Here is a 27,727-nt window from a genome sequence, read left to right as displayed (position 1 = left end):
TTAGATATTTAAAAGTATCTAGATTAATGCATAGTACACTATCTTGATAGAAAAATGCTTAAAAACAAATTAAAGGAACTTCTCAGTAGAGGAGAGAGAATCTGTGTCTATTAGAAGGACTGGATATCAAGTGAAATTTGAGTTTTGATTTGAAAAGAGCCCCAGCATTCCTAACTAGCAGCCATGTGACCTTGGGTAAGTTATTTAACCCCAACAAGCAATAATTCTTCAACTATAGAATGGGTATAATTATAACACTGTTTTGAGATCTTTCCGGGGATTCAGTTTGAATGAAAAAAATGGAAGAGTGCTTGGTATCCCTCAACAACTCATATCCAGCTAGAACCTCAGAATGTGACTTTACAGGTTAAATTGTGTTACCCCAAAATTCATATAGTGAAGTCCTAACCCTGAGTATCTCAGAATGTGACCTTATTTAGAAATAGGGTCTTACAGATATAATTAGTTAAAAGGAGGTCATTAGGGTGGGCCCTAACTCAATATGACTGGTGTCCTTATAAAAAGTGGTAATTTAACAATTCAAAAGCAAAAAAACACAAAAATCCAATTAAACAACAGTCCGAGGATCTGACAGACATTTTCCCAAAGAAGACATGCGAATGGCCAATGAGTATGTAAGAAGATGCTCAACATCGCTAATCATCAGGAAAATACAAATCAAAACTACAATAAGATACCACCTATAAGAATGGTAATTATCAAAAAGACAACTAATAATAATCGTTGGCAAGGATGTCGGGAAAAGGAAACTGCTGTGCATTGCTGTTGGGAATGTAAACTGGCACAGTCACTATGGACAATAATGTGGAGGTTCCTCAAAAAATTAAAAATAGAACTACCATATGACTCAGCAATTCCACTTCTGGGTATTTATCTGAAGAAAATGCAAACACTAACTCGAAAAGATGTACCCACATGTTCATTGCAGCATCACTTACAATAGTCAAGATATGGAAACAACCTAAGTGTCCACTGATAGATAAATGGATAAAGAACACATAATAGAATACTATTAAGCCATAAAAAAATGAAACCTTGCCATCTGAGACAACATGGATGGGCTTTGAGGGCATTATGCTAAGGGAAATAAGTCAGTGAAAGACAAATACTGTATGATCTTACTTATAAATGTGGAATTTAAAAATCAAACAAACAAACAAACAAAAAAGCAAGCTCATAGATAGAACAGAGGCTGGGGGTGAGGGGTGGTTAAAATGGGTGAAGGGGGGGGTCAAAGGTACAAACTTCCAGCTATAAAATAAATAAGTCATGGGGATGTAAGGTACGGCATGGTGACTATAGCTAATAATACTGTACTGCATATCTGAAAGTTGCTAAATCTTAAAAGTTCTCATCATAAGAAAAAAATGTATAGGGATGGCTGTTAACGAGACTTATTGTGGTGATTGTTTTACAATATATACAAATATCATATCAAAATGCTGTGCCCCTGAAACTAATATAATGTTACATGTCAATCATGCCTCAATAGAAAAAGGGAGAATGCCCTGTGAAGAGATACAGGGAGAAGATAGCCACCTACAAGCCAGAGAGACCTACAACAGAATCTTCTACACAGCCCTCAGAAAGAACCAACCATGCCAGTGTCTTGATCTCAGACTTCCAGCCTTTAAAACTGTGAGGCCAAAATTTTCTGCTGTGTAAGTCACGCAGTTTGTGACACTTTGTACAGCAACCCTAGCAAAGAAATGACCTTATTTGGAAATAGGGCCTTAGCAAATGTAATTAAGATGAAGTCATACTGGATTGGGAAGGGTCATAAATCTTATGACTGGTATTCTTATCAGAAGGCCATGTGAAGACACAGAGACACTGGGAGACACCCAGGGAAGAAAGCCACATGACAACAGAAGCAATACAACTACAAGCCAAAGAATGCCAATGACTTTTGGAAACCAGCAGAAGCTACAAAAAGAGGCAGGAAGATTCTCCTTTAGAGCCTCCAGAAGTAACCAAAACTGCCAACTCCTTGATTTGGGGCTTCTCAGCTCCAGAACTGTGAGAGAATAAATCTCTGGTGTTTAAAGCAACACAGTTTGTGGCAATTCGTTACAGCAGCCCTAGGAATCTAATATAGGGAGTATTACATAAAGTATTCTGTCCACTTACAAAGGACTATGTGAAGATTTATGATTAGAAATTATGCTTCCACATCTAGTCCAGAGCTTAAGGTGATCAAATCCAGAATGAGATTATGTGATTGTTACTAGCAAATATATGTACTGGTGTGATTTTTGAAGTTGGTCATTTCCTAAACTACTTTAGCATGTACCTCCATAGCATGTACCTCCATGGAAGAAGAAGAGGGGGAGAAATATGAGAGGACAAAAGATCATCAACAAAATCTGTAAAAGAAAGTAATGTAGAAGTTAATTAAAGCAAAGATTACATCATAATCATGAAGCTAGTAGTATGTTCTATATGTGAAAACAACACTTTAAAACACGTATCATTACACTGGATAGTAGAAAGGAAAGCATTTTCTACAGAGGATTTATTCTGTGACATAGCTCTTTTTGCTGGTGGCATGTCATATGTTTTCAACTTCAATCCCAATTTCTACAAGAAAAAAAGTATTTATTCTCTGGAAAAAATGAGTTGGACACCTATAACAGTCTTTTAATCATCAGCTTCAGGAGACTCTCTCTGCCTATCAGTAGACAATGCAACAATTGATGTTGTTCTTTTAAAACTTTACAACCCTTTTAGAGCTGCTTCATTTCAGAGTTCCAACTTAAACTGTTTAGCTTTTAGAAGACTTAACCGCATCTGTCCAAGGATACTAATCGAAATATGAAGCCAAATCTCTGGTTTAATCTGATTTCCCATTTATCTTCAGACCCCAAATAAACCAGACGTTTTAATTATTTCAGTATGTAGTGATTTTTCTACTAGCAAATTGGCCACCAAATTTTCTATTTGATCTGGGATCCCACATAAACAGAATTGTTATTGCTGCTGCTGTATTGTTTTGCTTTTATTCCCTCTGTTCTAAAATCATCTCCTTAAAGAAAATACAGTTGGCCACTAACAAATTATGTATATTTGGGCAGGATACTTAACCTCTTTGGTCCTCCATTTCTGCATTTTGTAAAGTGGGAATAAAAATCTCATAGGATTGTTGTGATATTAAATAAATGAATAAGGCTAAATGTCTAGAACATATTAAGAGCTCACCAGTGCTAATTCTATCTCCACTTCCCTTAACGTTGCACACTGAACAATTAAAATAGGAACAATCAGATGAGAATAGAATCATATTACTACTTCTACCCATGTACTCATACTCATGTATTCTGCCTAACTACATGTTAATTTAAATTATCTACTAATGCTCTTTTTAATCTGAAACCTCCAATTGTATACTAGATCCCAACTTTCTCTAAAGATATTATTCTAGAAGTCTATCATCTTTCCTCTATATTTTTAATTGTTCCCTTCCTACTATATACAAACATTTCTCTTTTTTAAAATTTCTTTTATTATAATAAAATTGCTTTACAATGTTGTGTTAGTTTCTGCTGTACAATGAAGTGAATCAGCTATATGTATACATATATCCCCATATCCCTTCCCTCTTGCGTCTCCCTCCCACCCTCCCTATCCCACCCCTCCAGGTGGTAACAAAGCACCAAGCTGATCTCAGTGTGCTATGCGGCCGCTTCCCACTAGCTATCTATTTTACACATGGTAGTGTATTTATGTCAAACTTAATCATACAAACATTTCTCTATTTCTTCCATCTTAACCTATAGCAACAAAACAACCTCTATTGTCCTTACACTTCCATTTTTTCTGCTCCTTCTTACAGCAAAACTCCTTAAAATAATCATTTATGCTTAGTGATTCCAAATCTTCCACCATTCTCTCTTCGACCCACTCCAGTGTGTCAGACCCACACCACCCCACAAGAGTTCATTTGGTAGAGTTGATCACTCTTGTCTATTTTGATGCATTTTCTTTACTTAGCTTCTAGGACAACAAAAATATATTGGTTTACCTCCCATCCCACATGTAACACTTTCTCAGTCTCCATAGTCCTTCCTTCTCTTCTTCCAGACCTCTTAATGTTGGAATGTCCCTGGATTAATCTTTGGTGTCATCTCTTTACTCTATTTTCATTCAATTCCTTTTATTCTCACTCAGCCTCATGACTTTAAAACTCTACCTTCTATATCACAATGACTCCCAAATATATATCTCCATTTATACCTCTCTCCTGAATGCCAAACTGGTTCCTTGATGTCTACACTTGGATGTCTAAGAGTCACCTCAGATTTAACATGTCCAAGCTAAACATCATTCTTCTACTGTGCCTCCTCCTACACTATTCTACATTCCTTTTTTCTGTCTTAATTGATGGCAAATCTATTTTTCTAGACATTCAGACCAAAATCTAGGAATCTTCTCTGACTGCTCATTTTCTTTTACAACCCATAACCAAATGAGCAAGAAATGTGATGTTTGTAATATATCAAGACTATGACTTCCATTGTTACTCCTCTGGTCTGAGCCTGGACCAGGCTGACATCTTGTCCAAATAAGTCAGTCGGAATGATCTCTTTAAAATAAAGTCAGATCATTGTGAATCTCAATGCCGCGCTCTCTCTACTCTTTCTAGATTTACCATACCCCTAGTTGTTCCTTAAATACACAAGGCAGAATCTCATCTTAATGCCTTTGTGCTTGCTGTTTGTCATGTTCTTTCCTCAGATACTCATTTTGTTTCCTTCATGGCTTTGTCCAAAAGAAGACAATACTGGCTAACTTATTTAAAATTACCTTCACCCTCCACACCAGCACACCCAAGCCTCCATACTCTTTATTTCTCATCTTCTTATACCCTCTAAATTTAGTTGTTTATTGTGTTTATTGTCTACAATGTGTCTCCACACACTAGCATATAAGTTCCAGAAGGGCAAGGATTTTTTAACTGTTTTTTTTTTTCACTGATGTATCTCAGGGGCTTAGAGCAGTAATCTAATCACAGAGTAAGGACTCAATAAACATTTGTTAAGTGAATAATAAATTAGATAGAAATGTATAAGCATGAAGGAAGAGCATTCTGGAATATAATCCCCTTTTAAAATCCTAAACACACTGACAGTGATAGCAGTCATTTTTTTTTTTTTAGCAGTCATTTTTATACATATCTAATTAGGAAAAAAAATCAGTCTCTATGTTCAACAAATCACCAAATAAACCCTAAATTTATGGAAAAGGCTCTTGAATGAATTCAATATTATCTCAGGTAAAGACTACTAAGCAGAGTGTGTAAAAGTTAAATACTTATGAAAATCAGGAATAAAATTCTCAAGGAGTCAAGAACTGTACCACAGCCATCTACAGAGATTGTAATTTTCTATACAATAAAATTGGGGTAAGTGAAAAAAGTGAGTTAACTTATGCAGAAATGAAAATTAATTCTGTATTCGTCTCACACGAGCTATGCAAATTATAGTCAAAGTACTGGAGAAATACAAAGCTAAACAACTCTAGGGTATCCGTAAGCCAATCAATTTGCTGTGGATTCTCTGGGTCTCTTGTTCCTCTTCTCATGTTTACTGCCTAATATTTGACCACTTTACGGTTTGTTGGCGACTCTCATAAAAGAGTGAACTAGAGAAGCAAAATGAAACATAAGCAAATTAAAGCTACTCCTGATAGCAGCCAGGAGGAATACGCTGGGATCTTTGTCTGGACAGTGAGAAAACGTGTACTATTTAAAAGTATTCACTAAAATGGGTACTAAGCATGTTTTCTGGAAATCAATTGCTAACATTGGCTTGACCCAATTCAATAAGGTGAGCATTAAACCCATCTAAAATAGAGTCAACTGATAGAATAAAAAGAATTCACAATATATTTGAATGTGCAAAAGCAAGCAGGAAGAAAAGGAGGGTAAAGGGGTGGAGACATACAAGCCTCTGCTGTAGAAATCATCTACAGGATGTAATTTAACATAATGGAAATGCATCTAATATAAGCAAGAACTAGGGCCAAACCTGACTCCACCCACTTACTAGCAGTAGAAACTGGGTCAGAATGCTTAACTCTGAAAACCTTCTTTCAAATTTGTAAAATGAAGGACAGTCATATACTTTCTTCATAAAGTTTGGTGATAAATTATGTCAGTCTCTACATCCAAATTCCAGTTTCTATCACATGTTGCCTGCCTATTTGGCCAAGTGCTGACAGTTATCTCATTTTAAGCACTCATCCTTTCTTTCAGTTTTTCAAGGATAAAGCCCTGAAGAAATATCTACAAGAGTAGTTAATGTATGGCTAAAACTATCATGGGAAATTTAAAAAGATGGATTAAAAAGTGCAACTGGGACCTTTTGTAAATGAGAGGCAGCCTATTGGTACAAATATGTTTTTTTCTTCAATTGTACAGGAAAAATAGTATAAAAGCTCTGTTTAAAAATTACAGCAAAGCATCTTTTGGAGGAAGGAGAAGATGTTCTTCCTTTCATACAGATTAAAGTGCAGAAAATGCTTTGTTCTTTGTAAACTTACTTGAACATAAGTTCTATGGGAAGAGAGATCTTTGTTTCATTCATTACTGATAGTGCATATAATAGGCAATTAAGAAATAGATTTGAATGAATACTGCATACACAGATTGGCACAAGGGTGGTGGTCCATCTGCCTCTGCAGATGACCATACACAATTAAAAAAAAAGAGATAAATAATAAGCCAGAATTTTATTAGCACCTAGATAAAATGCAACACAACTATTTCTATACTTCCTAAACTTCCACAATTCTGTTGAAGAACTCAAAGTCCATATGCAGTATATATATTAGCATATGCATAAATATGAAATAACTAATATTTTTTGAACCAGGAAAATATGATTTCCTGAAGTGAATAGACCCTGCACGATAGCGAAGGAAAAAAAAGCTGAAAGTTTGGGGGAAAATGTTCTATTCCTCTGCTAAAAGTCAAGCTCTAAACTTTGATTTTGTTTATTTTTTTAAAAAACTATGTATATAGAAAATTACATTTAAATTATTTGTTATTTCGATGTTAGGATAATATACAAAGAGCTAATAAACAGCATAACTTAGTTATAATAATATATTAAATACCAAAGTGAACAAATGTTTTAGAATTCTTAATATGAAAGCACAGTAGATTTGGACTATAAACCACAGACTGATGTAGGTATCTATAGATCTTGTCCTCAGGCTAATTATAAAGTAGTTCAAAGTTTGCCAAAGTAAATAGCACAGCCTACATACTTCTTTGCCAACTCTCTCATAAAGCAGATGGAACCAACCATCGAAAGAACCATGAAAAAGAATTTTTAAATGAATCCATTTCTTTCTGAAGTTGTATGAGAAGGTCACTTTCTCACTTACTAGCTTACCTTTTGATGTCCTTATCAATTTTTAATTGTACATATTTTTATGTATTATGCTATATTTATGCATTCTTCAATGGCATCTTTATTTATGACTTTGTGAATCAACACCTTTGTGATAGGAGGCAAAAGTCACTTAGCTAATTACACATGCTTGATAAGCTGCATAATAATAACCACTGCAGTACTGTACATTAGTTGAAAGCATATAAATTACTGCAGTTATTCTCATTTGGGAAAAAACAAGAGACTTTTTTAGTTATCTAAAACATCTTTGTTGCCTCCATATCCACCTTCTTAAGTATACTATTCTTTTAACCCAAATCATGACATTAATAATAAAATAAAGGTTAAATTCCATTCTATCAGTCTGACCAAAGAAATAAGAACAAAAGCAAAACAAAATTCAATTTAATGTAAATACTTCTGATCTGCAATTGAGGATTTGGTGATATGAAGCTTCTTCCACATAATGCGATCCCAGTGAAAAAAAAACAGTTTAGACGTTCCCCACCCCACAAGAATGTTGTAATGAAATCTGACTTGGTCCAGCCAGGAGATTAGAAATGCACAGAGAGAGAGAGAATGTACAGAACTGGAATATTAATATGATTTCTGTATGAAGATTGAAAATTCTACAAAGTTATAATAAGGTCAAAATAACACAGATAATTTACTGCCAGAGAAAATCATACTCTCCTATGAGTGATTTACTAGATGTTCTATAAAAATGGAGTGTGGACAAGCTACATTCAGATGCAAGCTTGCAGCTGTCAGTGTCTACATTTGCTCAATCTGGCTAGAGGATGCTTTGAAGGTTGATTTAATTGTAGCTTCTGAATCATGTTCTTCCCTATGTTTTAAATTGTTTAACATAAATATAAAAATGTTAAAGCAATTTTAAGACTGTAAATATTTAGTATAAAAAGCTGCAAAATCTCATTTTTTTCTGGAAGAGTGACTGAAAACAGAAAGACTGTCTGGGAAAAAATACCATTACTTAATAATGGTAATTGCCCAACAGTTATGGAAAATTTACCCTTACATGAGAAAGTTCATAGGGTGTTCAGAAGGAACTAAGGATAAACAAACAAAAAACTAGGTTTGTGACTGAACTGATCAATTTTAAGAGAAACAGGATTCTATTATCTGTAGAAAAGGGTTCAGAGATCAAAGCTGAACAGCTGGGAAGGCAGCATCTTTGGGTTCCCTGCAGGCACTGTAATAACCTAAGTATCTTTTTCTCTATACACAAACTCAAAGCAGAGATTCAACTCCTGTCCATGCCACCAGCGCCAGCACACAGGGCACCACCAATGAGCTTTGTCAATGTCATCTACTCAGCTACAGCTCTCCTCAACCATCTTTCTATTCTTTGACAGCCTTCAATAAATTCCAAATATCGCCTAACCATTCACTTCCCAGCATCAGCAAATCATCCTTAGGGAGAATATCTTGTTCTTCCTCTTCAAGCTGTTTCCCCCATTTTTTATTTTCACTTTTATACATACCTCCTTTTCTACATATTTTCTTGCCGGGTTTTCTGGCACATTCCTTGGATATTCTTTTTACTGAAAAATGAATAGAAGACTAGAAAATAACATGGCGCTCCATCACAGACCGCCGGAACATGCAACACCACTATCTAACTTAACACGCTCCTGCATTTACTGAGTGCGAAAGATCCCCAATTCGGTGAGCCTGCACATGCAATGGAGAAATGTTGATGCATCTTCTCAGAAGTCATTCGGTAGGAAATGGAAATTAGGAACCCATTTCTACCTAAATATGCGTGCTGCAGAGGAAAGAAAATGAGTAGGCACAGGAAAAAAATAAGAACGCCAACACACATAAACAAAAAGAGCTGCATGCGCACATGTAAAATATATCTACATGCCAACAGGAAAAGCCATGCATGCTACCAGTACACATGAATTAATATTGTTAGAATAGAAAAATATAAATATATCTCCCTGTTTTTCCTGTAGTAAACTCACCATCCTCAGTTGGGACGTATATATTTAAATACAGGCAATCTTCACTCTGGTCTTGTACGTATGATGAAACCACATCCAAGTTATTAGTAAACCACACAGGAAGCATGACTTCTGGCAATCTGCCATCAATGATATTCTGGGGACACACAGGAGCAAACTGAGTAGCATTCCTGATATCTGACCAAGGAGATGGTGGTTCTGGAGGCTGAAAACGATGTTCTCCTGTTGGCGGGGCTGCATATGGAATGCCAAGAAACTGAATAACCGGACCCAAAATTTCATTATTGAGTTCTTTCTTAATCCCTCTTATCTTGCCGAAGTTGGTAGTCACCAGTGGGTCTCCATCATCCAATTTTTGTGAGAGCACGTGAGCAGCCTGAAGCCAACAGCCCAACATACAAAGAGTCAATGAGGCCCCCAATCCCCTGTGTACCAAGCATGCCATTACTGCTCTCCAAACATAAGCTGGCCACATGCATCTGGGCAGTGCCATGGTCCCACATCAGTTGTGTAGTTGTCTGGTTGCAGTGAGGCAAAGGTGTTTGTATCCACTTGAGAAAAACCGTATAACGGTAGAATACACCTCAGATTTCTCAAAGGCGAGCTTGTCAAGAAAAGCTCAGAAAGCTCTTCATGCAGCCAGTATCTCCCATTGATTTCACATGTATTGAAGTAGCATCTTCAATCATCGCTATTTATCAGACCATATCCTATTGACCATTCTGTTTTCCATGGTAGCAACATAGTGAGAGTGGCCATTGACTGTACATTTCCCTCTTATAAATCAAATCCAGTTAGCTGCAGGTCTATATCCTAGAGAAAATGAAAATAAATCATTAGTACAAACAAGCTAAAATAGACAGAGTGATAACTAGATGTTTTACAAGCTACAGAAATACTTTTATAGTGGCTGGACTCAGGTGAGTTAAATACTAACATAGGAAAATTATGGTTTGATGTGAGATGACAGATGAAATCACCGATAATTAGAATATTGAGAAACTTGCCTCCTGGCTTTATACACACTTAATAGAAAGCAGGCCTTGTTAAAATATACAGTTTCAGGAGCATTTCACAGTATAGTTTTCTTAAAATACTGAAGGTTATGTGTGAAGTTTTCCCTTTATTGAAAGTCTTCAATCACTTCAAGGGACCACAGTATTAATCACCAAACATACTAAAAATTAGAATTCAGTAGCAGAAAAACTTTTTAAAAATATTGGTAGGGGGCTTCCCTGGTGGCGCAGTGGTTGAGAGTCTGCCTGCCAATGCAGGGGACACGGGTTCGTGCCCCGGTACGGAAGGATCCCACATGCCACGGAGCGGTTGGGCCCACGTGAGCCATGGCCGCTGAGCCTGCGCGTCCGGAGCCTGTGCTCCGCAACGGGAGAGGCCACAACAGTGAGAGGCCCGCGTAACGCAAAAAAAAAAAAAAAAAAAAATATATATATATATAGGTAGGGAATTAGTGGAATATAAACAACCTTTTTAAGAATGACTATATATATTAAACAAACAAACAAATAAAAGGATGGTTCCCCAATCCTGTGCTATATAGAAAAAACAAAGATTATGCTAGAAGAAGAAAACCAATATGAGCTCAACTATGATCATTTAAGTGCAACTACCTTATAAGGTCATTCACCTTAAATTAAGATTCAAGAATTTAAAAGACAAAATGCCTTTAGACACAACTTGAAAAAGAGACAGAAGTTGGCATCATTTTTTGCAGACTTTTTTGTTTTACCATCTAGCTAGCTATATATTTTAGATATCAGTAAATCTGCAACAGGAAAATTAACTTCTGAGTCAGTCAATATATTTTAAATTACAAATGTTCTCACTACCTGTTAAAGATCAAAGGAACAATACAAAAAGAAGAGTGCGGCAGTTTCAAAGAGCAACCATACCTAATCATAGCGTTGCGTACTAACATTAATCAAACATCTAACACTCTTTACCCAGTCCAACTTAGGATGCATCAGAATAAAATGTAACATTCAGTGCAATGCAATTCACCGTGTAATCTTGCGTTAACTGCAAAGTAGCACACAACTGGACAAATTTGTCTTTTCTTGTTCAAGCAATGTTTTAAAGTGCTTAGTTTGAAAAAAACAGTGTTGATTTGTATTATAGATGGTTCTATCCTGTCATATTATGGGGAAGATTCCTGAAGAAGTGCTGGTCTGGCAGTGAGGCTGTCCTGACTTTATATTATTGAAAAGGAGATTGCAAAAACTATATAGGGCAGCAGGAGATTTGGTTCAAGCCTGGTGTTCCTTTAGCTCTGAACAATTCATCACAGATGGCAATAAGAAGATAAATGCCTTTCTTCAAGAATACTTGTCTGTGTTAATGCTCATACCTTTGTTGTGAAAGCACATTCACATACAAAAGACAGGCTTAGACCCATCCCATTTCTGTGCCAGAACTCTAGCATGTATTGAAGATTTAGCTACACAAACCCACTTCTGTTAAGAGTACCTAATGCTCATTCTTGCACAGAATCGTGGTGGGCCACAGCATGACTCAGTCTTTCCTACTCACCTTTCGGTGTTAAAGAGCAGCATTTTGACACCTAAAATAGAGAACCTGTGGTGAGGACTTAAAAATTTCCATCACCATATTTTATTCAGCTTAATTTTCAAATAGAGTGATTTCTAAAAATTCTTCTTTACATACTTGGTATCTCACCCAGAATAAAAAGTACTTGATTCGCATATGGACACCAAGGGGGTAAAGTGGGGTGGGGTGGTGGTGGTGGGATCAATTGGGAGATTGGAATTGACATATATACACTAATATGTATAAAACAGATGACTAATAAGAACGTGCTGTATAAAAAATAAATAAAATAAAATTTTAAAATTAAAAAAAGTACTTGTTTGGTTACTAACAAAATAACGCTCATTTTTGTACTCACAAATCCTTAACTGTGTTAAAAATAAAAGGGCTGCTGTTTCCCACTTTAATGTGCTACTTTAACACAAACTGTGGGGGATGAGAATTCTGCATTCCATGGTAAATTTTCAAATTCTAATGGTTAGCTTTTAAGGTTACATAAATATCCCATTATACATGGGCTTACCTGTATAATTACAGTATCGACCCCAAATATTTTTCAGAGGTCACTGTTATAATAATAACAGTTGCCCAAGTTTAATGTAAAAATATGGCTTGTTTAAATAACTGAAAATTTACATATATACGTGTATATATATGCCTAAATATAAAGACTCTCAAATTTGTTGGCAGGGTTTTTTTTTTTCCTATTTATTGGTGCTTCATTAGTACAGTATATGCCAAACCCTTAGTTTTTAGGCATTTACATCTCATTTACAACAACTCTAAAAACTAGCTTCAACAGTTATCTCCTTTTTACTTACAAGGAACTGAGACTTAGAGGTTAAGTGTCTTGGCCCAGGTCTCTCAGCTAAACAACAGCAGATCCAGGAGCCCACTGGCATCTAATTTAAAGGCCATCCCCTTGATCATTACACATGATACAGTCTCTCACTTCACAATTAACACTTTTTAAAAAACTGATCCTAGTGCATTTAAAATTGAATTGTAAAAGTGTTTTACGTTCCTTCAGAAGACAGAATGGAGGTAAATACTCTGACAATTTCATAGAAACAGAAATTTAAATGGTCTACCTTGTTCTTACCGGCACTTTAGATTTTGTTTGCTTTTTTACCTTTTTTTACTTTACATTGAATGCAGTGATTGGGTATCTATATGTGTTTACGCAAGATCATGTTAAAATAATGAGTAACCCCAAAAAGCCCAACTTCATAATAGGATAAATGTCCATTAACAGATATTGATAAATGAATTATGATATATTCACAAATTAGAATTCTATACTTCAGAGCAAATAAAGAACCTAGACCTAAATATATCAGCAAGAATAAATCTCAATATTTTTGAAAAAGATTAGATATAGTAAAATGCTATTTAAATAAAGCTTAAAATATGAAAAACAAAACTATATATTATTCACAGATGCATAAATATGTAATAACAGAATATTTGCTATCCATGGGTAGGGAGAAAAGGGTATGAAATTAGTTCTAGCAATTAATGTTATTAATTGATTAATCGGAACTCTGAATGATAATCTGGGATGAGGCCTTAAAAGACCACAATTAACTACAGCAAGTTTTACAAATCTAAGATTTGACGGTGTTGGGTGAGACACGCAAACACACACATCTTTGTTATGGAATTCTCTGTATTTTTCTGTATGTTTGAAATATTTTATAATAAATACATTAAAATAATGAGGTCAGAAAAGCCTTATTCAGTAGTCCAGGCAAGTAGATGAGCTTATCAATCCACATAGGACTAGCTTTCTCTGACTTTGCAGTAGGTGGAGATACTAGCTCACAAATTCTTCCATTATTCTTCCCTTTGGGTTAAAGCATGTGCAATCCCACTGAGATAAATGAAACAAAAATAAATAACATTTAAAAAAACATAATAAATGGGAATATATTACCTCCTTGCATTAATTTATCATAACACCTGGTCCATCAACTAGTTTGTTCCTGAGTGACCCAGATCAAAGAGATGATGCTGGAGAGAGTAGAGAGAAATTTCTAGGACATTAAATAATCACAGTAGGTGGCCACATGCATCCAATTTTTCCTTCACTCAACAAACATTTATTGGATATCTATAACATATAAGCTATTGTGCTAAATCCTATGAGAATTTAAAGATAAGTACAATCTAGTCAGTATTCCCAAGCAGCTACAATATTGTAAAGATCTGAATTGACTACACGCTTATCACCAGAGCTGCATGGAGCTTGGCCAATGCTACAAAACTGATGGTTGTTATTTACCATAGTTATGTTCTATAAAGTCACTGCAAACACTGAATTAGGGAATATGAATCCATTGCTCCGAGGGAAATGCATGTGTATACATACACGCATGTGTGCATGTGTATGTGCACATACACACAAACATATATTATATATACATATTTCACATAGTTACAAATTATCATCTTAAACCCTTAAAACAATTCATCCTAGTAGAGTCTATTTTCTTTATTTTACAAAAGAGAAAACAAAGTTCAGAAGTGTTTAGTGACTTGTCTGAGGCCACCTCAATGATAGATGCCAGAATTGGGATTCAAATCCCCACCACCGGGCCCCAGAGCTGGAGCTTCTTTCACTATACTGCATTCTCTACCATCTCCATCCTCTGTTCATCTCTGCGTGAGAGCTGAAACCAGAAGTCACATCATCACCTTGCTCAACCTCAGCAGGAAGCACGCTCATGGGGTGACTCACATTTTTTGTTGCTTTGCTCATGTCTGTGAATGACTGCAAAAGCACCATGAGTATTGACTTTGGGGCTATGAATAAATTTTAGTGAACATGCAAATTTGCAATCCAGATCCAGAAATAAATGACTGACTGTATTAACTAAAGATAAATAATGTTTCATACCTATGAATCTATAAGTTGTTTTGAAGTCAGAACACAGCCTGGCAACAGCACTTAGTAACAATAATGGGATTTAAGAGTTGGATTTAGTAATAATAATTTAATAATAATTGCACTTAGTAATAACTGGATTCAGTGGAGTGTGGCAGTTTACAATGGCCAATCCTGGCCATGTAACTGAAATGTGCTTATGGGAACGGCTCACTGTAAGAGAACCTGACCACCAGCAGATTGTGGGCTTCCTATACCAAGATGTTTCACACGCACACTGTTGCTGGTTCAGGATCTGGAGACAAGGGGTATCCCGTGGGACCAAGGAACGGGAGAACGAAGAAGCCTGAGTCTGAGATTTACAGACCCTATTCAGTGCATACCCTTCTCCTGCTGTTGCTCTATTATATTATTTGCCTGTAATAAAGCTGTCCAGTGAGTGTAAACTATCTGAGTCCTGTGGGTCCGTTCAGTAACTGACCACTTAAAGTAAATAATGTGTAATTAATTCACATAGTAATTAAAAATGAGACGAACAAACAAATGAATGCAATCAGAAAAAAAAATGTTCTTAGGCTTTAAAAGGAGAGACAGGTCTACCTTGAATTAGTGGATAAGGAAAGAGTTCATCAGTCAAGGGGAATATGAGCTGGGCCTCAAAGAATTGGACAAACACTGATGGTTACAGAAGGGGTTCCAGGTAGAGAGCATATTCTAGAAACAGTGGAAAAGATACGTAGTGGTAGTGTGGTGCTCAACCTCCCTGGGAGCAGTTCACACTCCAAGGAGAAAGTCCACACCAGTGTAGAAAGGTCTGGTCTTCTTGCTTCAATGCAGACCCACTCTGAGGGGCCATGCCAGACCCAAAGCTCCCTGTGGAAAGGGGCCGAGGGAGGAGTTGGTTGTGATTCCCTGACTGCCCTCCCAGGTGTTTTTCCCAATGGTATGTCCAAATAAACTTTTAGCAGGCAAACCTCCATCTCAGAGTCTTTTTATTTTTTTTCCCTGGGAAACCTGACCTATGACAGAAAGGAAAGCAGCAGCCACATTTGAGAAGGACACAGTTTAGTTTGGGCAGAACACAGAGTAAATGAGGTTGAGCACTAGATGAGACTGGAAAGGCAGGTTACAGCCAAATCAAGCAAGCCCTTAATTAAAAGGCTAAAGAGTTTGGATTTTATTCACTGGATGATGAAAAGCCATTAAATGTTCTTAGCAGGGGAAGAGTATTATCAAATCTATTCACAAGAAAATCAAACTGGCAGTACTGTGGAGCAGGGATACCCAAAGCAGTGTGTTTATACCCCACCACAAGACTACCAGATGAGAGAAGGGGAAGTAAATCCTTGAACTTCTATGCATTGTAATTTTTTTATAAAGCAAAAAGAGAAAGAAATTAAGCTTTGCTAATATGAATATATGGTTTCATGCCAGTGTCTTCATGTGGTTGTGTGACGCACATAGCACTTGAGATGTTCTTTGGAAGGTGATGGTTCTACACTGCGGTGGGTTTGCCAGCAGGTGGCATTTTGTTGTTGTTACCGCTCCTTTTCAATGTTTGGTGATGTATTAGAGTTAATATCACTGGATAAACAGATGTATACCTTTTCATCATGTTTTAGTTCATGTAACCCTCAAAAAATTGGCTACTACATTAAGATTTTCCCACAAGATATACATTAAAGGAAATACTAGTAATAGAATAAGGACAGGGCTTCCCTAGTGGCACAGTGGTTGAGAGTCCGCCTGCCGATGCAGGGGACGCGGGTTCGTGCCCCCATCCGGGAAGATCCCACATGCCGCGGAGCGGCTGGGCCCGTGAGCCATGGCCGCTGAGCCTGCGTGTCTGGAGCCTGGGCTCCGCAACGGGAGAGGCCACAACAGTGAGGGGCCCGCGTACCGCAAAAAAAAAACAAAAACAAAAAAAACAAAAAAAAATATATATATGGACAAAAACAGAGCAGAAATGAAACTTCTCCTAGTTCTAGCATAAGTTTTCAGCTACATTGCAAGACTGAAAATAATGGCTATCTAATCATATATAATAACAAGCAGACAAAAATATTTGCAAACATCAGAAAGATAACTTTGAAATGCAAATTTATATCCATTTTAGTAGCTGTGAACTGTGCCCTAAGAATCTCTATATCTTGAGCTATTAATGAATCATGGGAAGAAGGCAACAAGTTTACGTTAAAAAAAAAAAAACTGACATCTTTCTCATCACTTAGTGTCTATTTTTGTGTATGTTTTGCAACCTGATGGTAGAGATATTTATGTAGGAGTATAAGTACCTATTTTATACTTTTTTATGATTTGGTTATCAAAAACAGAGGATTATGTGACCACAAAGGTGTGGAAACCATTACTTTAGTGAATGAATTGGTGGGAAAGAAACTGGAAACAGTTTTATTTTCATGTACACTTTGGAGTACAGCTAAATACATCCACATTTATGTGAAAATGACATCAAGCAAAGCTAATATTATAGACCATCAAATATTTGCCAAGCTCTGTCCAAAGCACTTTACATTCAGTCCTCACAACAAAATTATAAGCCAAATATTATTATCTGAGATGAGGAAAATGAGGCTTTATGTGGTTAGATAACTTTCTTAAGGCCACAAAGCTAAAATAAATAAATAAATAAATAAAAAGGTAGACTCCCTAACTCTAAAGAATATGTCCTGAACCTTTATGATACATGACATTTTGCTTTGCTCCTGAATGAGACAAACTCAATAAAGTCGTAAGCTCAGTTTGAAGGTTTTCAGGAGAGTGAAATACACAGGACACCAACAGGAGGGAAATATGAAGGTGGCTGATTAGCTTGCTGAGGTTAATTAATAGGCATAATTTGGAGCGGCTCCAAATGGTGTGGTATTGAAAGTTTTTCCAGCAACATTCCATAACCTGGGTCAGAGAGTAAATGACAGCAGTTAGGAATAGGGATAAGCAAGGCAAGAATGGTAGAATTTCAAGGAGCAAAGGTTATAAGAAATGGTAATTCTAGTGTTGAATAGATTAACTAAATCTGGGTAGGAAGGCAGGCAGAACCAGAAGGGTACAAGGAGAAAACGTAAGAAAGAATTAGAACCAAAAATCACAAAGATGGGAATATCAAAGTTCAAGACCTTAATCATGTAGTTCAAGGTATATCACAGCCCATGTTGTGGCCATACCAACACGTAGCTATGGAGAACATGGTGACAAGTATATACTGGCATGATCATCGTTAATTAATTAATAACTTGATTAATGCTAGCACCAACAAGTATGGACTGGGGCCAGTGAGCTAACTATATCATCTCATTTAGCTGTGTCTAAATACCATGAGTTAGAGACAATTATCATCTCTATGTAACAGATAATTAAACTAAAGATCAGAAACACAAAGCCACTGAAACACTTTTCAACAAAAAAAGAAAACATTTTTATGAACGTAGGGAGTTCCAACAAATAGAAAGAGATAAGGCAGAAGAATTTAGAGACTCTAAAGATAAACCCTGCCTCTTCCTCAATTCTATCCAGAGCCTCCTTCTAGGAGGAAGGGTAAGCAGGCCTCAGTGGGTTCCCAGGTTACATCCCGTTCTCCCTTCCTTCACAGAACATGTAAGCAGGGTTCTACTTGTTCTCTCTCTCCTTGGGCTATTTCTACTCTGAATGAACTTCTCCAATGATGTAAGTAAATAACAGAGAAAATAGAATGTTACGGAGAAAAGGCAAACTAAAATTTGACAGAAATAGGAGAAAAAAAATTTACCAACAAAATATTTTAACAGGAAAAAATCACAAGTATATCACAGAGGTTATACCTAGTAGCAAACTATCTTTGTGAAAAAACAATATTAACTAAAACAAACAAACAAAACACAGCACTGGGAGCCATGGTCAGTGAATTGGACCTAACCTGTTTACCAAGATCTTTCCTTCCTGAAAAATCAGATTTTGCCTGGAGGGACTCCAGCTAGGATCCCTCAAGGTCTGGCTCAAATGTCAGTACTTCCTTCTCAGACCCTCCCAGTCACAAAAACACTCCCTCCCCGCAACTCTCAAAGCATTTGTTGCCTTTCTTGTAACTGAACCTGTAGTACTTTTTACTGTAGTAATTTGTAAACTTGGATTCCCTATTCATTCTTATATTATTACATCATTTAGTGTCAGGCACGGGGAAGGCCAACATGAAGGAGAGAGGCATGGTGATGATTCCCAAAGAGACTAAAGTTCAATGGGGAAGACAAACTTTATGTAAATCAATCACACAGGTAACTATTTAGTCATAAATGCTTTGCCAAGAAGGATAATGCTCTGAGGGGAGAGTTAATGAGTCTGGAGTGGAAAGGATGATCTTCCTGAAGAAGTGACCTGTAAACTGGGTTCTGAAAGATGAGTGGAAGTTGTCAGGGGGCAAACTGTGTCAGACAGAGGCAAGGGGAGACCCAAATGCTGTGAAGCCTGGGGCTCCCTATTAACAAAGAGATCAGTGTAACTTGAGAGAAGGGTGGGGCATCAGGCTGGAGAAGAAGTGACATTTCAAGAAATTCTAGGCCAAAAAATTAAGGATGTGAGATCTTACTCCAAGTATGATGAGAATAATTATAATCACAAAAATAACATAATCAGATTAGCCTTAATCTTTGAGAACAGAGGCTATAGCTTTTGAATTGCTGATTTGTAACTACCATCCCCTGAACAATTTATTACATTGTAGGTCACTGGAGAATATTTCTTGAATGAATAACCCATTCATTCATTATATTGTTTTTCATTAATTAACCCTATCCTCAGATTTTATTTATTCATCTGTGATACTTGACCTCTGTGAAGGCATTATCTTAATTACACTTGCAGCAAGAGAAGATAAAACAGAGAAGAGGTGATGACAAGTTGAAGTACAATGAAAATTCCTCATCATGCAGAGGTGTGCATGGACGGTCATATAGACTGGTGACTAATTCCATTACTGTTTGGCAAAAATTGGGATTTTAAGATGCCATAACAGCTTTCTGACAACACAAAGAAAAAGAGATCTAAGTGGCAGTGTTTCCTTCTGTATTCTGCAACTGAATATTTCTACTAAGACCGACCGTCATTACACAAATGGCTAAACATTGGGTGGTTCCTGTTTGTTTTGTTTTGGGTATGCAAGTAAAACAATCCATTTAACATCTAACTGTATAAAACAAGTTTTACTTTCTGTTTACTCTGAACCTATTCTCAGATAGAATATCTAAATATTAATTGTTAAATTTAAAATCTACTGAGGAGCAAGAAGGTTAAGGGGGCAAGAAGGGCAAGAACTGTAAAACAGGTTGTTAAAAAAAAAAAAGCATGGGCAACAGTTTTAATGTATATGTAAAATACCACAGGACACATTTTTAAAACCATTTGGTGGCCCTGTGATTCTCCCAAAAGAAATGAATAATCACTCAAGAGCTCAGGAGAGACAGCTAGGTAGAGCTGATTACTTCCCTTGATATTAACGAGGCTTTTGTCTGACAAGAGCCCCTTTTGGGTTGCAAGTCATCGTGTCCAGAAGCAACTTAATTATGCCTGCCAGTATCTTTATAGAGAAGACAGTACAACCTAAGAGCAGTGCTACCTTCTCAATTCAGTATTTAAGCCTATTTTTCTTTCTGGTGAGTTGCTGTGCCTGGGAAGAGTGGAGAATTGCCATTCCTGGTGCCCTGTTTAATTAAATTCCTCTTTAAAAAATCCCGTGCTGCCAGAGAATTGCTACAACTTTGGCAGAGGAAGGGCTAAGTTTCTCAGTATGGCCCTGTGCCAGGGTGAGTCAATCTTGACCCCTTGGAGGATGATTAGCAGAGAGGGGGGAGTTAAACCTTTGTGCCCATTCAGTCCTAGGCTTCTGCTGGAATTGGCAAATACTATAGTTACTATTGTTTAAGCCGTAACTGTCTGCTAGGAACTGGACTGAGACCACCAACTCCTTTCGTGTAAGGCACCTAACAACAATAAGGGTTCTGTCACTCCTGACCTGGCTTAGAGCTCAACCAGTGCCCCAAAGGGGAAAGGCTATTTTACACTTGCAGTCTTCTTCAGATATCCACATCTTTTATTTTCTCTTCGTATTACAGATCCATTAGTACTAATAATAACAAAATTCAAAACAATGCTCTATTCATGGGCCATTTGTGTAACAAAACATCAATGAATATATATTCACAAGAATTTAATATACACATGGAGTAAGTTTAAATTATTTCACCATTTAAATAAAACTGAACAATAGGAAATTTGTAATTATAAATTGCTTTAAAAATTGAAAAAAGAATGGCCAAAATGCCAAACATGATTATATTTTAGATCTTACTGCCCGTGTTCTAAGTGTTTGAAATAATTTTTAGTGCTTCCAAAGTTCCTTGAGATATCACATTTTCTACATGGCAGAAAATAATTCTAACGTACATTTTAGTAAAGTATAACCACAAACAATCCTATTATACTTATGAGTCTTGATAAAATAATTTAACAAAATAAAATAAACTGTATAAAAATTTCACTAAAAAGTTTTAATTATTATTTATCTTTGATTAAAATGCAACCTTTTAAATATATTCCTTTCTACTTTTGGAATTTTGCACATAGCTTTAAATATCTATCAATTCAAACAACAATTTATGTTAAGAAAAAATTAAAAGCAAAAATGAAGAGATCAGGTATTAAGCAAGAGGTTACCAATTTAGTTGTTAACATCCAAGGCTAGAACCAGGTCTCTATATTTATTTAGCAATATTTATTGGTCACTACTGATATACCGGGCACTGTTCTAGGTGTTGGGGAGAAACACACATAGCTTTGAAAAGCCAGACAAAAATCCCTGCCATTATGGCTGTTATACAGACTACTACTACTGTATTATTGCAGCATGTAAAATGTTTTACTCTTATATATTAAATAATTCCTCAGATTTATTACTAAAGACCACAGTTCTAAATAATAGAAACTTTTGGCATCAATCTTAGAGCAACATATGCAGTAGAATACTTGGCACAGTTAAAGAGGTAAAGAAACTAGTGACTTTTTTTTTTTTTTAACCCATAAGAGAAAGGATAGATAACAATGTCACTTGCATGTAAAGTTTTGGATAGCTAAGTAATATAGATTTAAATTAAAAATGACAGATGCACTGACTTGAAACATAATGGTTACAGAAGTGAAATTTTACTCCTTTTAGCATTACGGTTAATGAATTGATGGCTCAAGTATTATTTTCAGGTGTGAATACTGTGATAACTGTTGGTCAATGTGATATGTAGTAATCACTGTTTCCCTGGTCAGTTCTATCATAAGCGGAATGGTTGTCCTATGGGAAAAACTTATGCCAGTGGTAATTCTAAGTTAGTTTTTTATCAAATCAGTATTTATTGATTTAATGTGTGACCATGTTAAAGTTCCAATATGGAGTAGTCCATACGACAGTATGAAAGTACTCACCATAACTATCTAAAAAAAAGGCAAGATTTTCAATTCATTTTGAAATGTTACAACTAACCTCTTTTCTTCTGAAGACTCAATATTCATTGGGTGTTTCAAGGAAGAAAAAAACTACTGTTACACACAAGTGATGCCAAAGGTATGAATAATAAATTAGCCTATCAATTGGTTGTTTCCAAAAAGGCAGTTGTTGAGGAGCATACGTAAGACCTTCATATTATTGCCTGACTGCTTCACTCTTCCCAGAATGTACCTACATTATTTAAATACAGACAAAATATGAGAAAACCACATTCTAAGGAAATATTTGCCCAATATTCTCTCTCTTCTTCAATTTCTGCCCCAATATACAATGCCACTACCAAATAAATAAATAAGCAAGAAAACAGATAAATAAATCCACTTATTTTCTAAATTATGCCAAAAATTAAACTATAGGTGCAGGTAAATTGATATATGAGCAGATCTCCTACTGAAGCACCACTTACAGCACACCCAAAGGGATGGCATGGGTTTTGGCAGGTAGCCCTACCTGCAGGCATATGTGGTATTAGAAAAGTAGACCATAGAGAAATGAAAGGCTACTGTGTGGCCTGTCTCAAGGGGACTAATACAGAACATGCCTGGATACAGAGTTAACGTACTAAACCAAAATTGCTATAGAAGAGTGAAAACTGTGAAAAAGTGTATATTCTTCGATTTCATGTCAGACCCAAGCTCATCAACTTAAAGGCAGGTCCTAAGATGTCAACTGCATATAGTAGGTCTAGTCTCAGGCTGGAACTTTATTTCCTGTGATGTATCCCTGTGATTTTTGACTTTACATCTGTAGCAATAACTTAACTTGCATTTGTTCCAAAATGAATTTCATGCTCAACTTGTTTTTCTTAATTAAACTTCCTTTACCAACCCTTAATATGTGTATTATTAAAGCTCATTAGTCCCATTCATGTTTGCCTGTCATCTTTTTGGGTACACATTCATATACTGAAGTGCTCTGTTGCTATATATAAGAAGAAAATTAAATAATAATAAATATGGGGAATTGAATGTTTTATGAGTGTCTGGATGAGAAAGTGCCTGTAATGCCCATAAGGTTTCACACAAAAGAGGCATTACTGCTAAAGCTAACATGCTGACACATCTCTCATCTATAAAGTCTGCAGTAATGGCAGCAGTAAAGCATTTTGCCATTGACTAGAATTTCTCTTACATGCAACGGAAATAGACACAGAAGAGATTATATCGACTGTTATAAAAAGACTTCATATAAAATCCCCCAAAAGTTTAATGTCTAATAATTTCAAATGTCTGGAGTGATTTACTAGTTTCCCTGACTTCAGTTAAGCTTAGAGTTGGCAGTCTTTCTCTTTCAAACATGTTTGCTACCAAATAGGTGGGTTTTCTTTGGCGGGGGGAGATATTGAAGGCAGAAATAATTCATATCCTTTTATAGCAACATAGCAATATTTGACATAGTCAGTGTGATGCCATTAATAACAAAGCATAAATAATCAAACCTGTTACTATTAAGGAATTATTCCTAGGAACAGTTGAGAATGTAGCTATCCCACAAGATTAAGAGGTTAGCTACCTCAAAATGTTTTAAATTACCTTTTAAAAGGCATTTAAAAGGACACCCTAAATTCATCGTGAGTGTTCTATATGTTAATTTTTTAATGTTTCTGTTTTGCAAATTTGAAATATTAAATATTGAAACTTTTTAAGTTTTAAGGGTTTTATATTTTTTGCATTTCTTGATAAAGCAAAAGAGATGGAAGATTTGCACTTTGAGAAGCCATGTGATAAATTTCAACAAATCATTAAAAAAGGATTGCCCTTTTCATTTTGCTTTCAATTAAGAGTGTGTAGCAATTTTCTTTAAAAGAAAATCAGTTAATGTAGAATAATATTTAACTGTATTTAAATGTCTCAAATCATGGAACGAATCTGCAGCAAATGTATTCAGCACCCCCTGAATGTTAGGCCAGCTAGAACACGTGGAAGGCTTTCGAGAGACAGGTGCAGCAAAGCTCCAGTGAATCAACATCAGTTTTTCCATGGTGATAAGCTTGGGGGAATCCAACGCTATTTCTTGTCACATACATTAGGAACTGTGCTTGCAACTTTCAGGGCTAATTGAGAGTTTCTATTTCTTTACCCCAAACTACCACATTTTGTGTTATTCAATAGCAAAATTGGAACAGCTGATCAAGGCTACCATGTTCTTTTTAATAATCATGACCCAAAAAAATGTATTTGGATAAAGTAGAGCAAATGTAATTAATTTTCTAAATGAACTCTTCAGGTTTTTCAATAGTTCTTAGAGTCATCCACTCTAGTAATAGAGAACTTTTATGTAACTGGGTAACTTGCTCTTCATTTACTGGCTACAGCTTTAAAATCTTTTTGTGGTGTATCATTTTGTTTATTTTTATTTCTATCATTATTAACCTTCCAAAGTGGATCTACCACCTACAAAGTTTACCAAAGTTTTATGTAGGAACTCCTTGTAGAAACCATAGAGTGGGCCAAAGTTTCCCCCTTTTCATTTTTACTGCCAAAAGAAAATGGAACGAGGGACTACTAAGTATTGATTATTCTTGACAAACGAAAATGTTCAGCCATTACAAAGGCACTTTAAGCTGACTATTCTGGCTTTAGCACTATGGCACATGCCATGACCACTGGGTCAGTGGTTGTGAAATATGCAAATTAAATTTTAAAATGACTTCCTTTTTCATATTTCATATTCTCCATCTACTTTTATAGTATCAACATTATATTCTCTACTAGTCTAAAAAGAGGAATCCCAGCCCATCTCCCATTCACCTTCATTATTGATTTACTATTATCATTTAATATGTTACTTGCTAGCTGTCTTTTTTAACTTAAACTTTGAAAAAGATGTTAATATTAGTGGACTATGTGGCCAGCATCAGTGGCTAGAATGTACCAAAATGCAGAATATCCATTCTTCTAGTTCTTGCTGCACATAAACCACGTGATTTAGAGCTGCGTTTTTTTTTTAAAAAAAGGCAAACCCAACCTCTCAGATATCTTCTTAAAACTAACAGTTAGGCTTGTAGAAACTATTTCTTACTGTTTTTATCATCTCTAGAAAAACTTAAGCAAAGTCTGCAGAAATAAGTAACTTTTCCACTGTAGAATCCTTGGGAGGCAAGAGTTTCATATTTTACTATTTAATCTTAAAAAAGGAATGGCATTGTTCTTGTTTCAGTGTTTAGATTTACGAAACACATATACACACACAAATCCAGGAAGAAAGTTTGGTGAGGCTCCTCTTTTAATACCTGAATGTCCGATGTATCTGGAATTCCTGAAATAAGTATTGGGATGATGAGTGCTTTAGATGATATTGAAGAGTTGCCTTTCAATGAGTTCACACTTAATGAAGAGGTTTCAATGTTAAAACCATAAAGGTCACATTTCATAATCTACAAACAGAAACCCCTGAAAAAATATTTGATGCTTTTCTTTAAAAGATTAAAATGTAGAAAATACATTATTTTGTAGTTTAACTATTATATATCTCCATTTTATTCTAATACAGCTGAATGCCTGAGGTTTAAAATTTAACAAATTGGCCTTAAATAGGAAAAGCCAACTAAAACTATGATGCTGAGGTATTAGAAGCTTATAAAGGGAGGGGAGTGCATTAACTTATTTAACATATCTATCTACATATTTTAAACGAACCACTTTTTTATATGTAATTGTTCTGAACCTATGTGGACTCCAAAATTGGTTCAGAATAATATGCTTTTCTGATTCCAAAGCAACTTATAGTTTTCTAAGTCAATTAATATTCACTCATTTGAGTGATTAATTTTAATTATATCTGCTGAAATTGATTTTCCTACTGTAAATAAAGACGAGCTTTTGCTGAGAGCAATGAAATAACATTTTTAAAGAAAAAGAAAAAACAAATCCCTGAATTCAGTTGCAAGAAAATGTCTGGAAACGCGCGCACCGCTCAGTTGGAAAGAAAAGCCAGTAACTGGCGAGGGAGCCAGGGTAGGGATCCATCAGAAATGCAGCCGGCTGCCTGGCGCACTTGCCAGCCTGGGCCCTTGGCAGAAAGGCTGCAACGCCTTCCTGGACTCGTCCAACTCGAAGAAAGTTACCTCGGACTGTATTATGCAAAGTCGAGCAAGTGAATTACAAAACAACATGTGTGGCCAGTCACCCACTTCTACTGTCTCTATCCGATGCAGTGACCCTGTAACCCTTTGGTGTTTCTGAGAGGAGGGAGAGGCGGGAAGGGGAAGGAAGAAAGAGCGAGGGAGAAAGAGACAATATGAAACGGCCAATTCCCCCTGCAAAATTCCCCCTGGAAGCCAAGACAGCCACCAAAACCGCGGCCAAGGCAGCAGCGATTTCTACTTGGGTTTCCCCCGCTTCCACATGCAGGTTTTCCAAGGCATCGCTGCCGCCTCTCCTTAAAGTATCACTAGGAGAAAGCACTAGATCCAAGAGGGATCTCCCAACTGAGAGATTTTCAATGCAAACTTGAGAGCTTGGAGGGTTGCTTGGCTTCCCCACCGACGCCACAAAATAAGGTTTTTAAGCTCGATCTAGGTAGCTCCCTAGCGATCCACCGGAGATGCGCGAGGTGGTCTACATCCCCCACTTCTCTTTCCATTTCACAGGCACCGTGTCCGCAGCACCTTCCGCGCGGCGGCACACAGACCCAGGCAGCCCCCTCCCAATAAAAGACCCCACACTTACCCTCAGTAAGATAAATCCACAGAAGGAGCCCCCTCATCTTCCCCCAGACCCCTTCCAATAATTCAAGGAGACAGTTTCTGTAACACTTCGCCGTCAAATTCAAGCTGAATTGCTCTAAGTATTTACCAGTTCCTAGACGCTTATTTTGGAATCTCGAGCACCCGGTTAATTCTTGTTTCAGAATTCAAGATGCTTCCTTTATTTTATTTATTTTTTTCTTCTCTAAGCAGCCGCAACCTCAGTTTTGCGCCCCCCCTTCCTTTTTTTTTCTTTTTTTTATTCACCCACGGACACTTCCAAAACGTGTCGATTGATCCTTTTTTCTCTCCAGATGCAACCACGATCCAGAATCCTTGAGACTCAAAGCCACCTCCATGTAAATCCGACCATCAGGCGAAAAATACAAATGATCAAACAACGTTACTTCTTTCAGCTGCAATCAGATAATCCTACTAATCCAATAGATTTATCTCGATTGGAAATTGACCTCAAAAATGAATCCCTGGTGCTGATGTCCAGTAGAGCGATTTCGTAGCCCTGTTCAGATGACCAAAAGAACTGTGGATTCTTTCCTTCTTTCTTTTTAAAGTCTTTTTTGGATTCTGGGTGCACTGCTCGCAAAAAATGCCGAGGACCCTGGTTTTCCCCTAATATAG

The 27,727-nt window shown here is 36.5% G+C and overlaps 1 protein-coding gene across 1 annotated transcript in view; it reads right to left on the bottom strand.

Moving 5' to 3' along the window:
* LOC112396900 (neuroligin-1-like) overlaps positions 1-9,902 on the bottom strand; it is a 218,990-nt gene extending 209,088 nt beyond the window's left edge. The window contains exon 1 of the mRNA XM_024740857.1: positions 9,410-9,902. Within this exon, the coding sequence (XP_024596625.1) occupies positions 9,410-9,902 (493 nt within the window). The remainder of the gene's footprint in view (positions 1-9,409) is intronic.
* Positions 9,903-27,727: the final 17,825 nt, after the last annotated feature.

Source organism: Neophocaena asiaeorientalis, unplaced genomic scaffold (assembly GCF_003031525.2).
Source record: "Neophocaena asiaeorientalis asiaeorientalis breed wild unplaced genomic scaffold, Neophocaena_asiaeorientalis_V1.1 scaffold365, whole genome shotgun sequence".
In the NCBI taxonomy this organism is placed as follows: Eukaryota; Metazoa; Chordata; class Mammalia; order Artiodactyla; family Phocoenidae; genus Neophocaena; species Neophocaena asiaeorientalis.
This window is presented reverse-complemented; position numbering and strand designations above follow the sequence as displayed.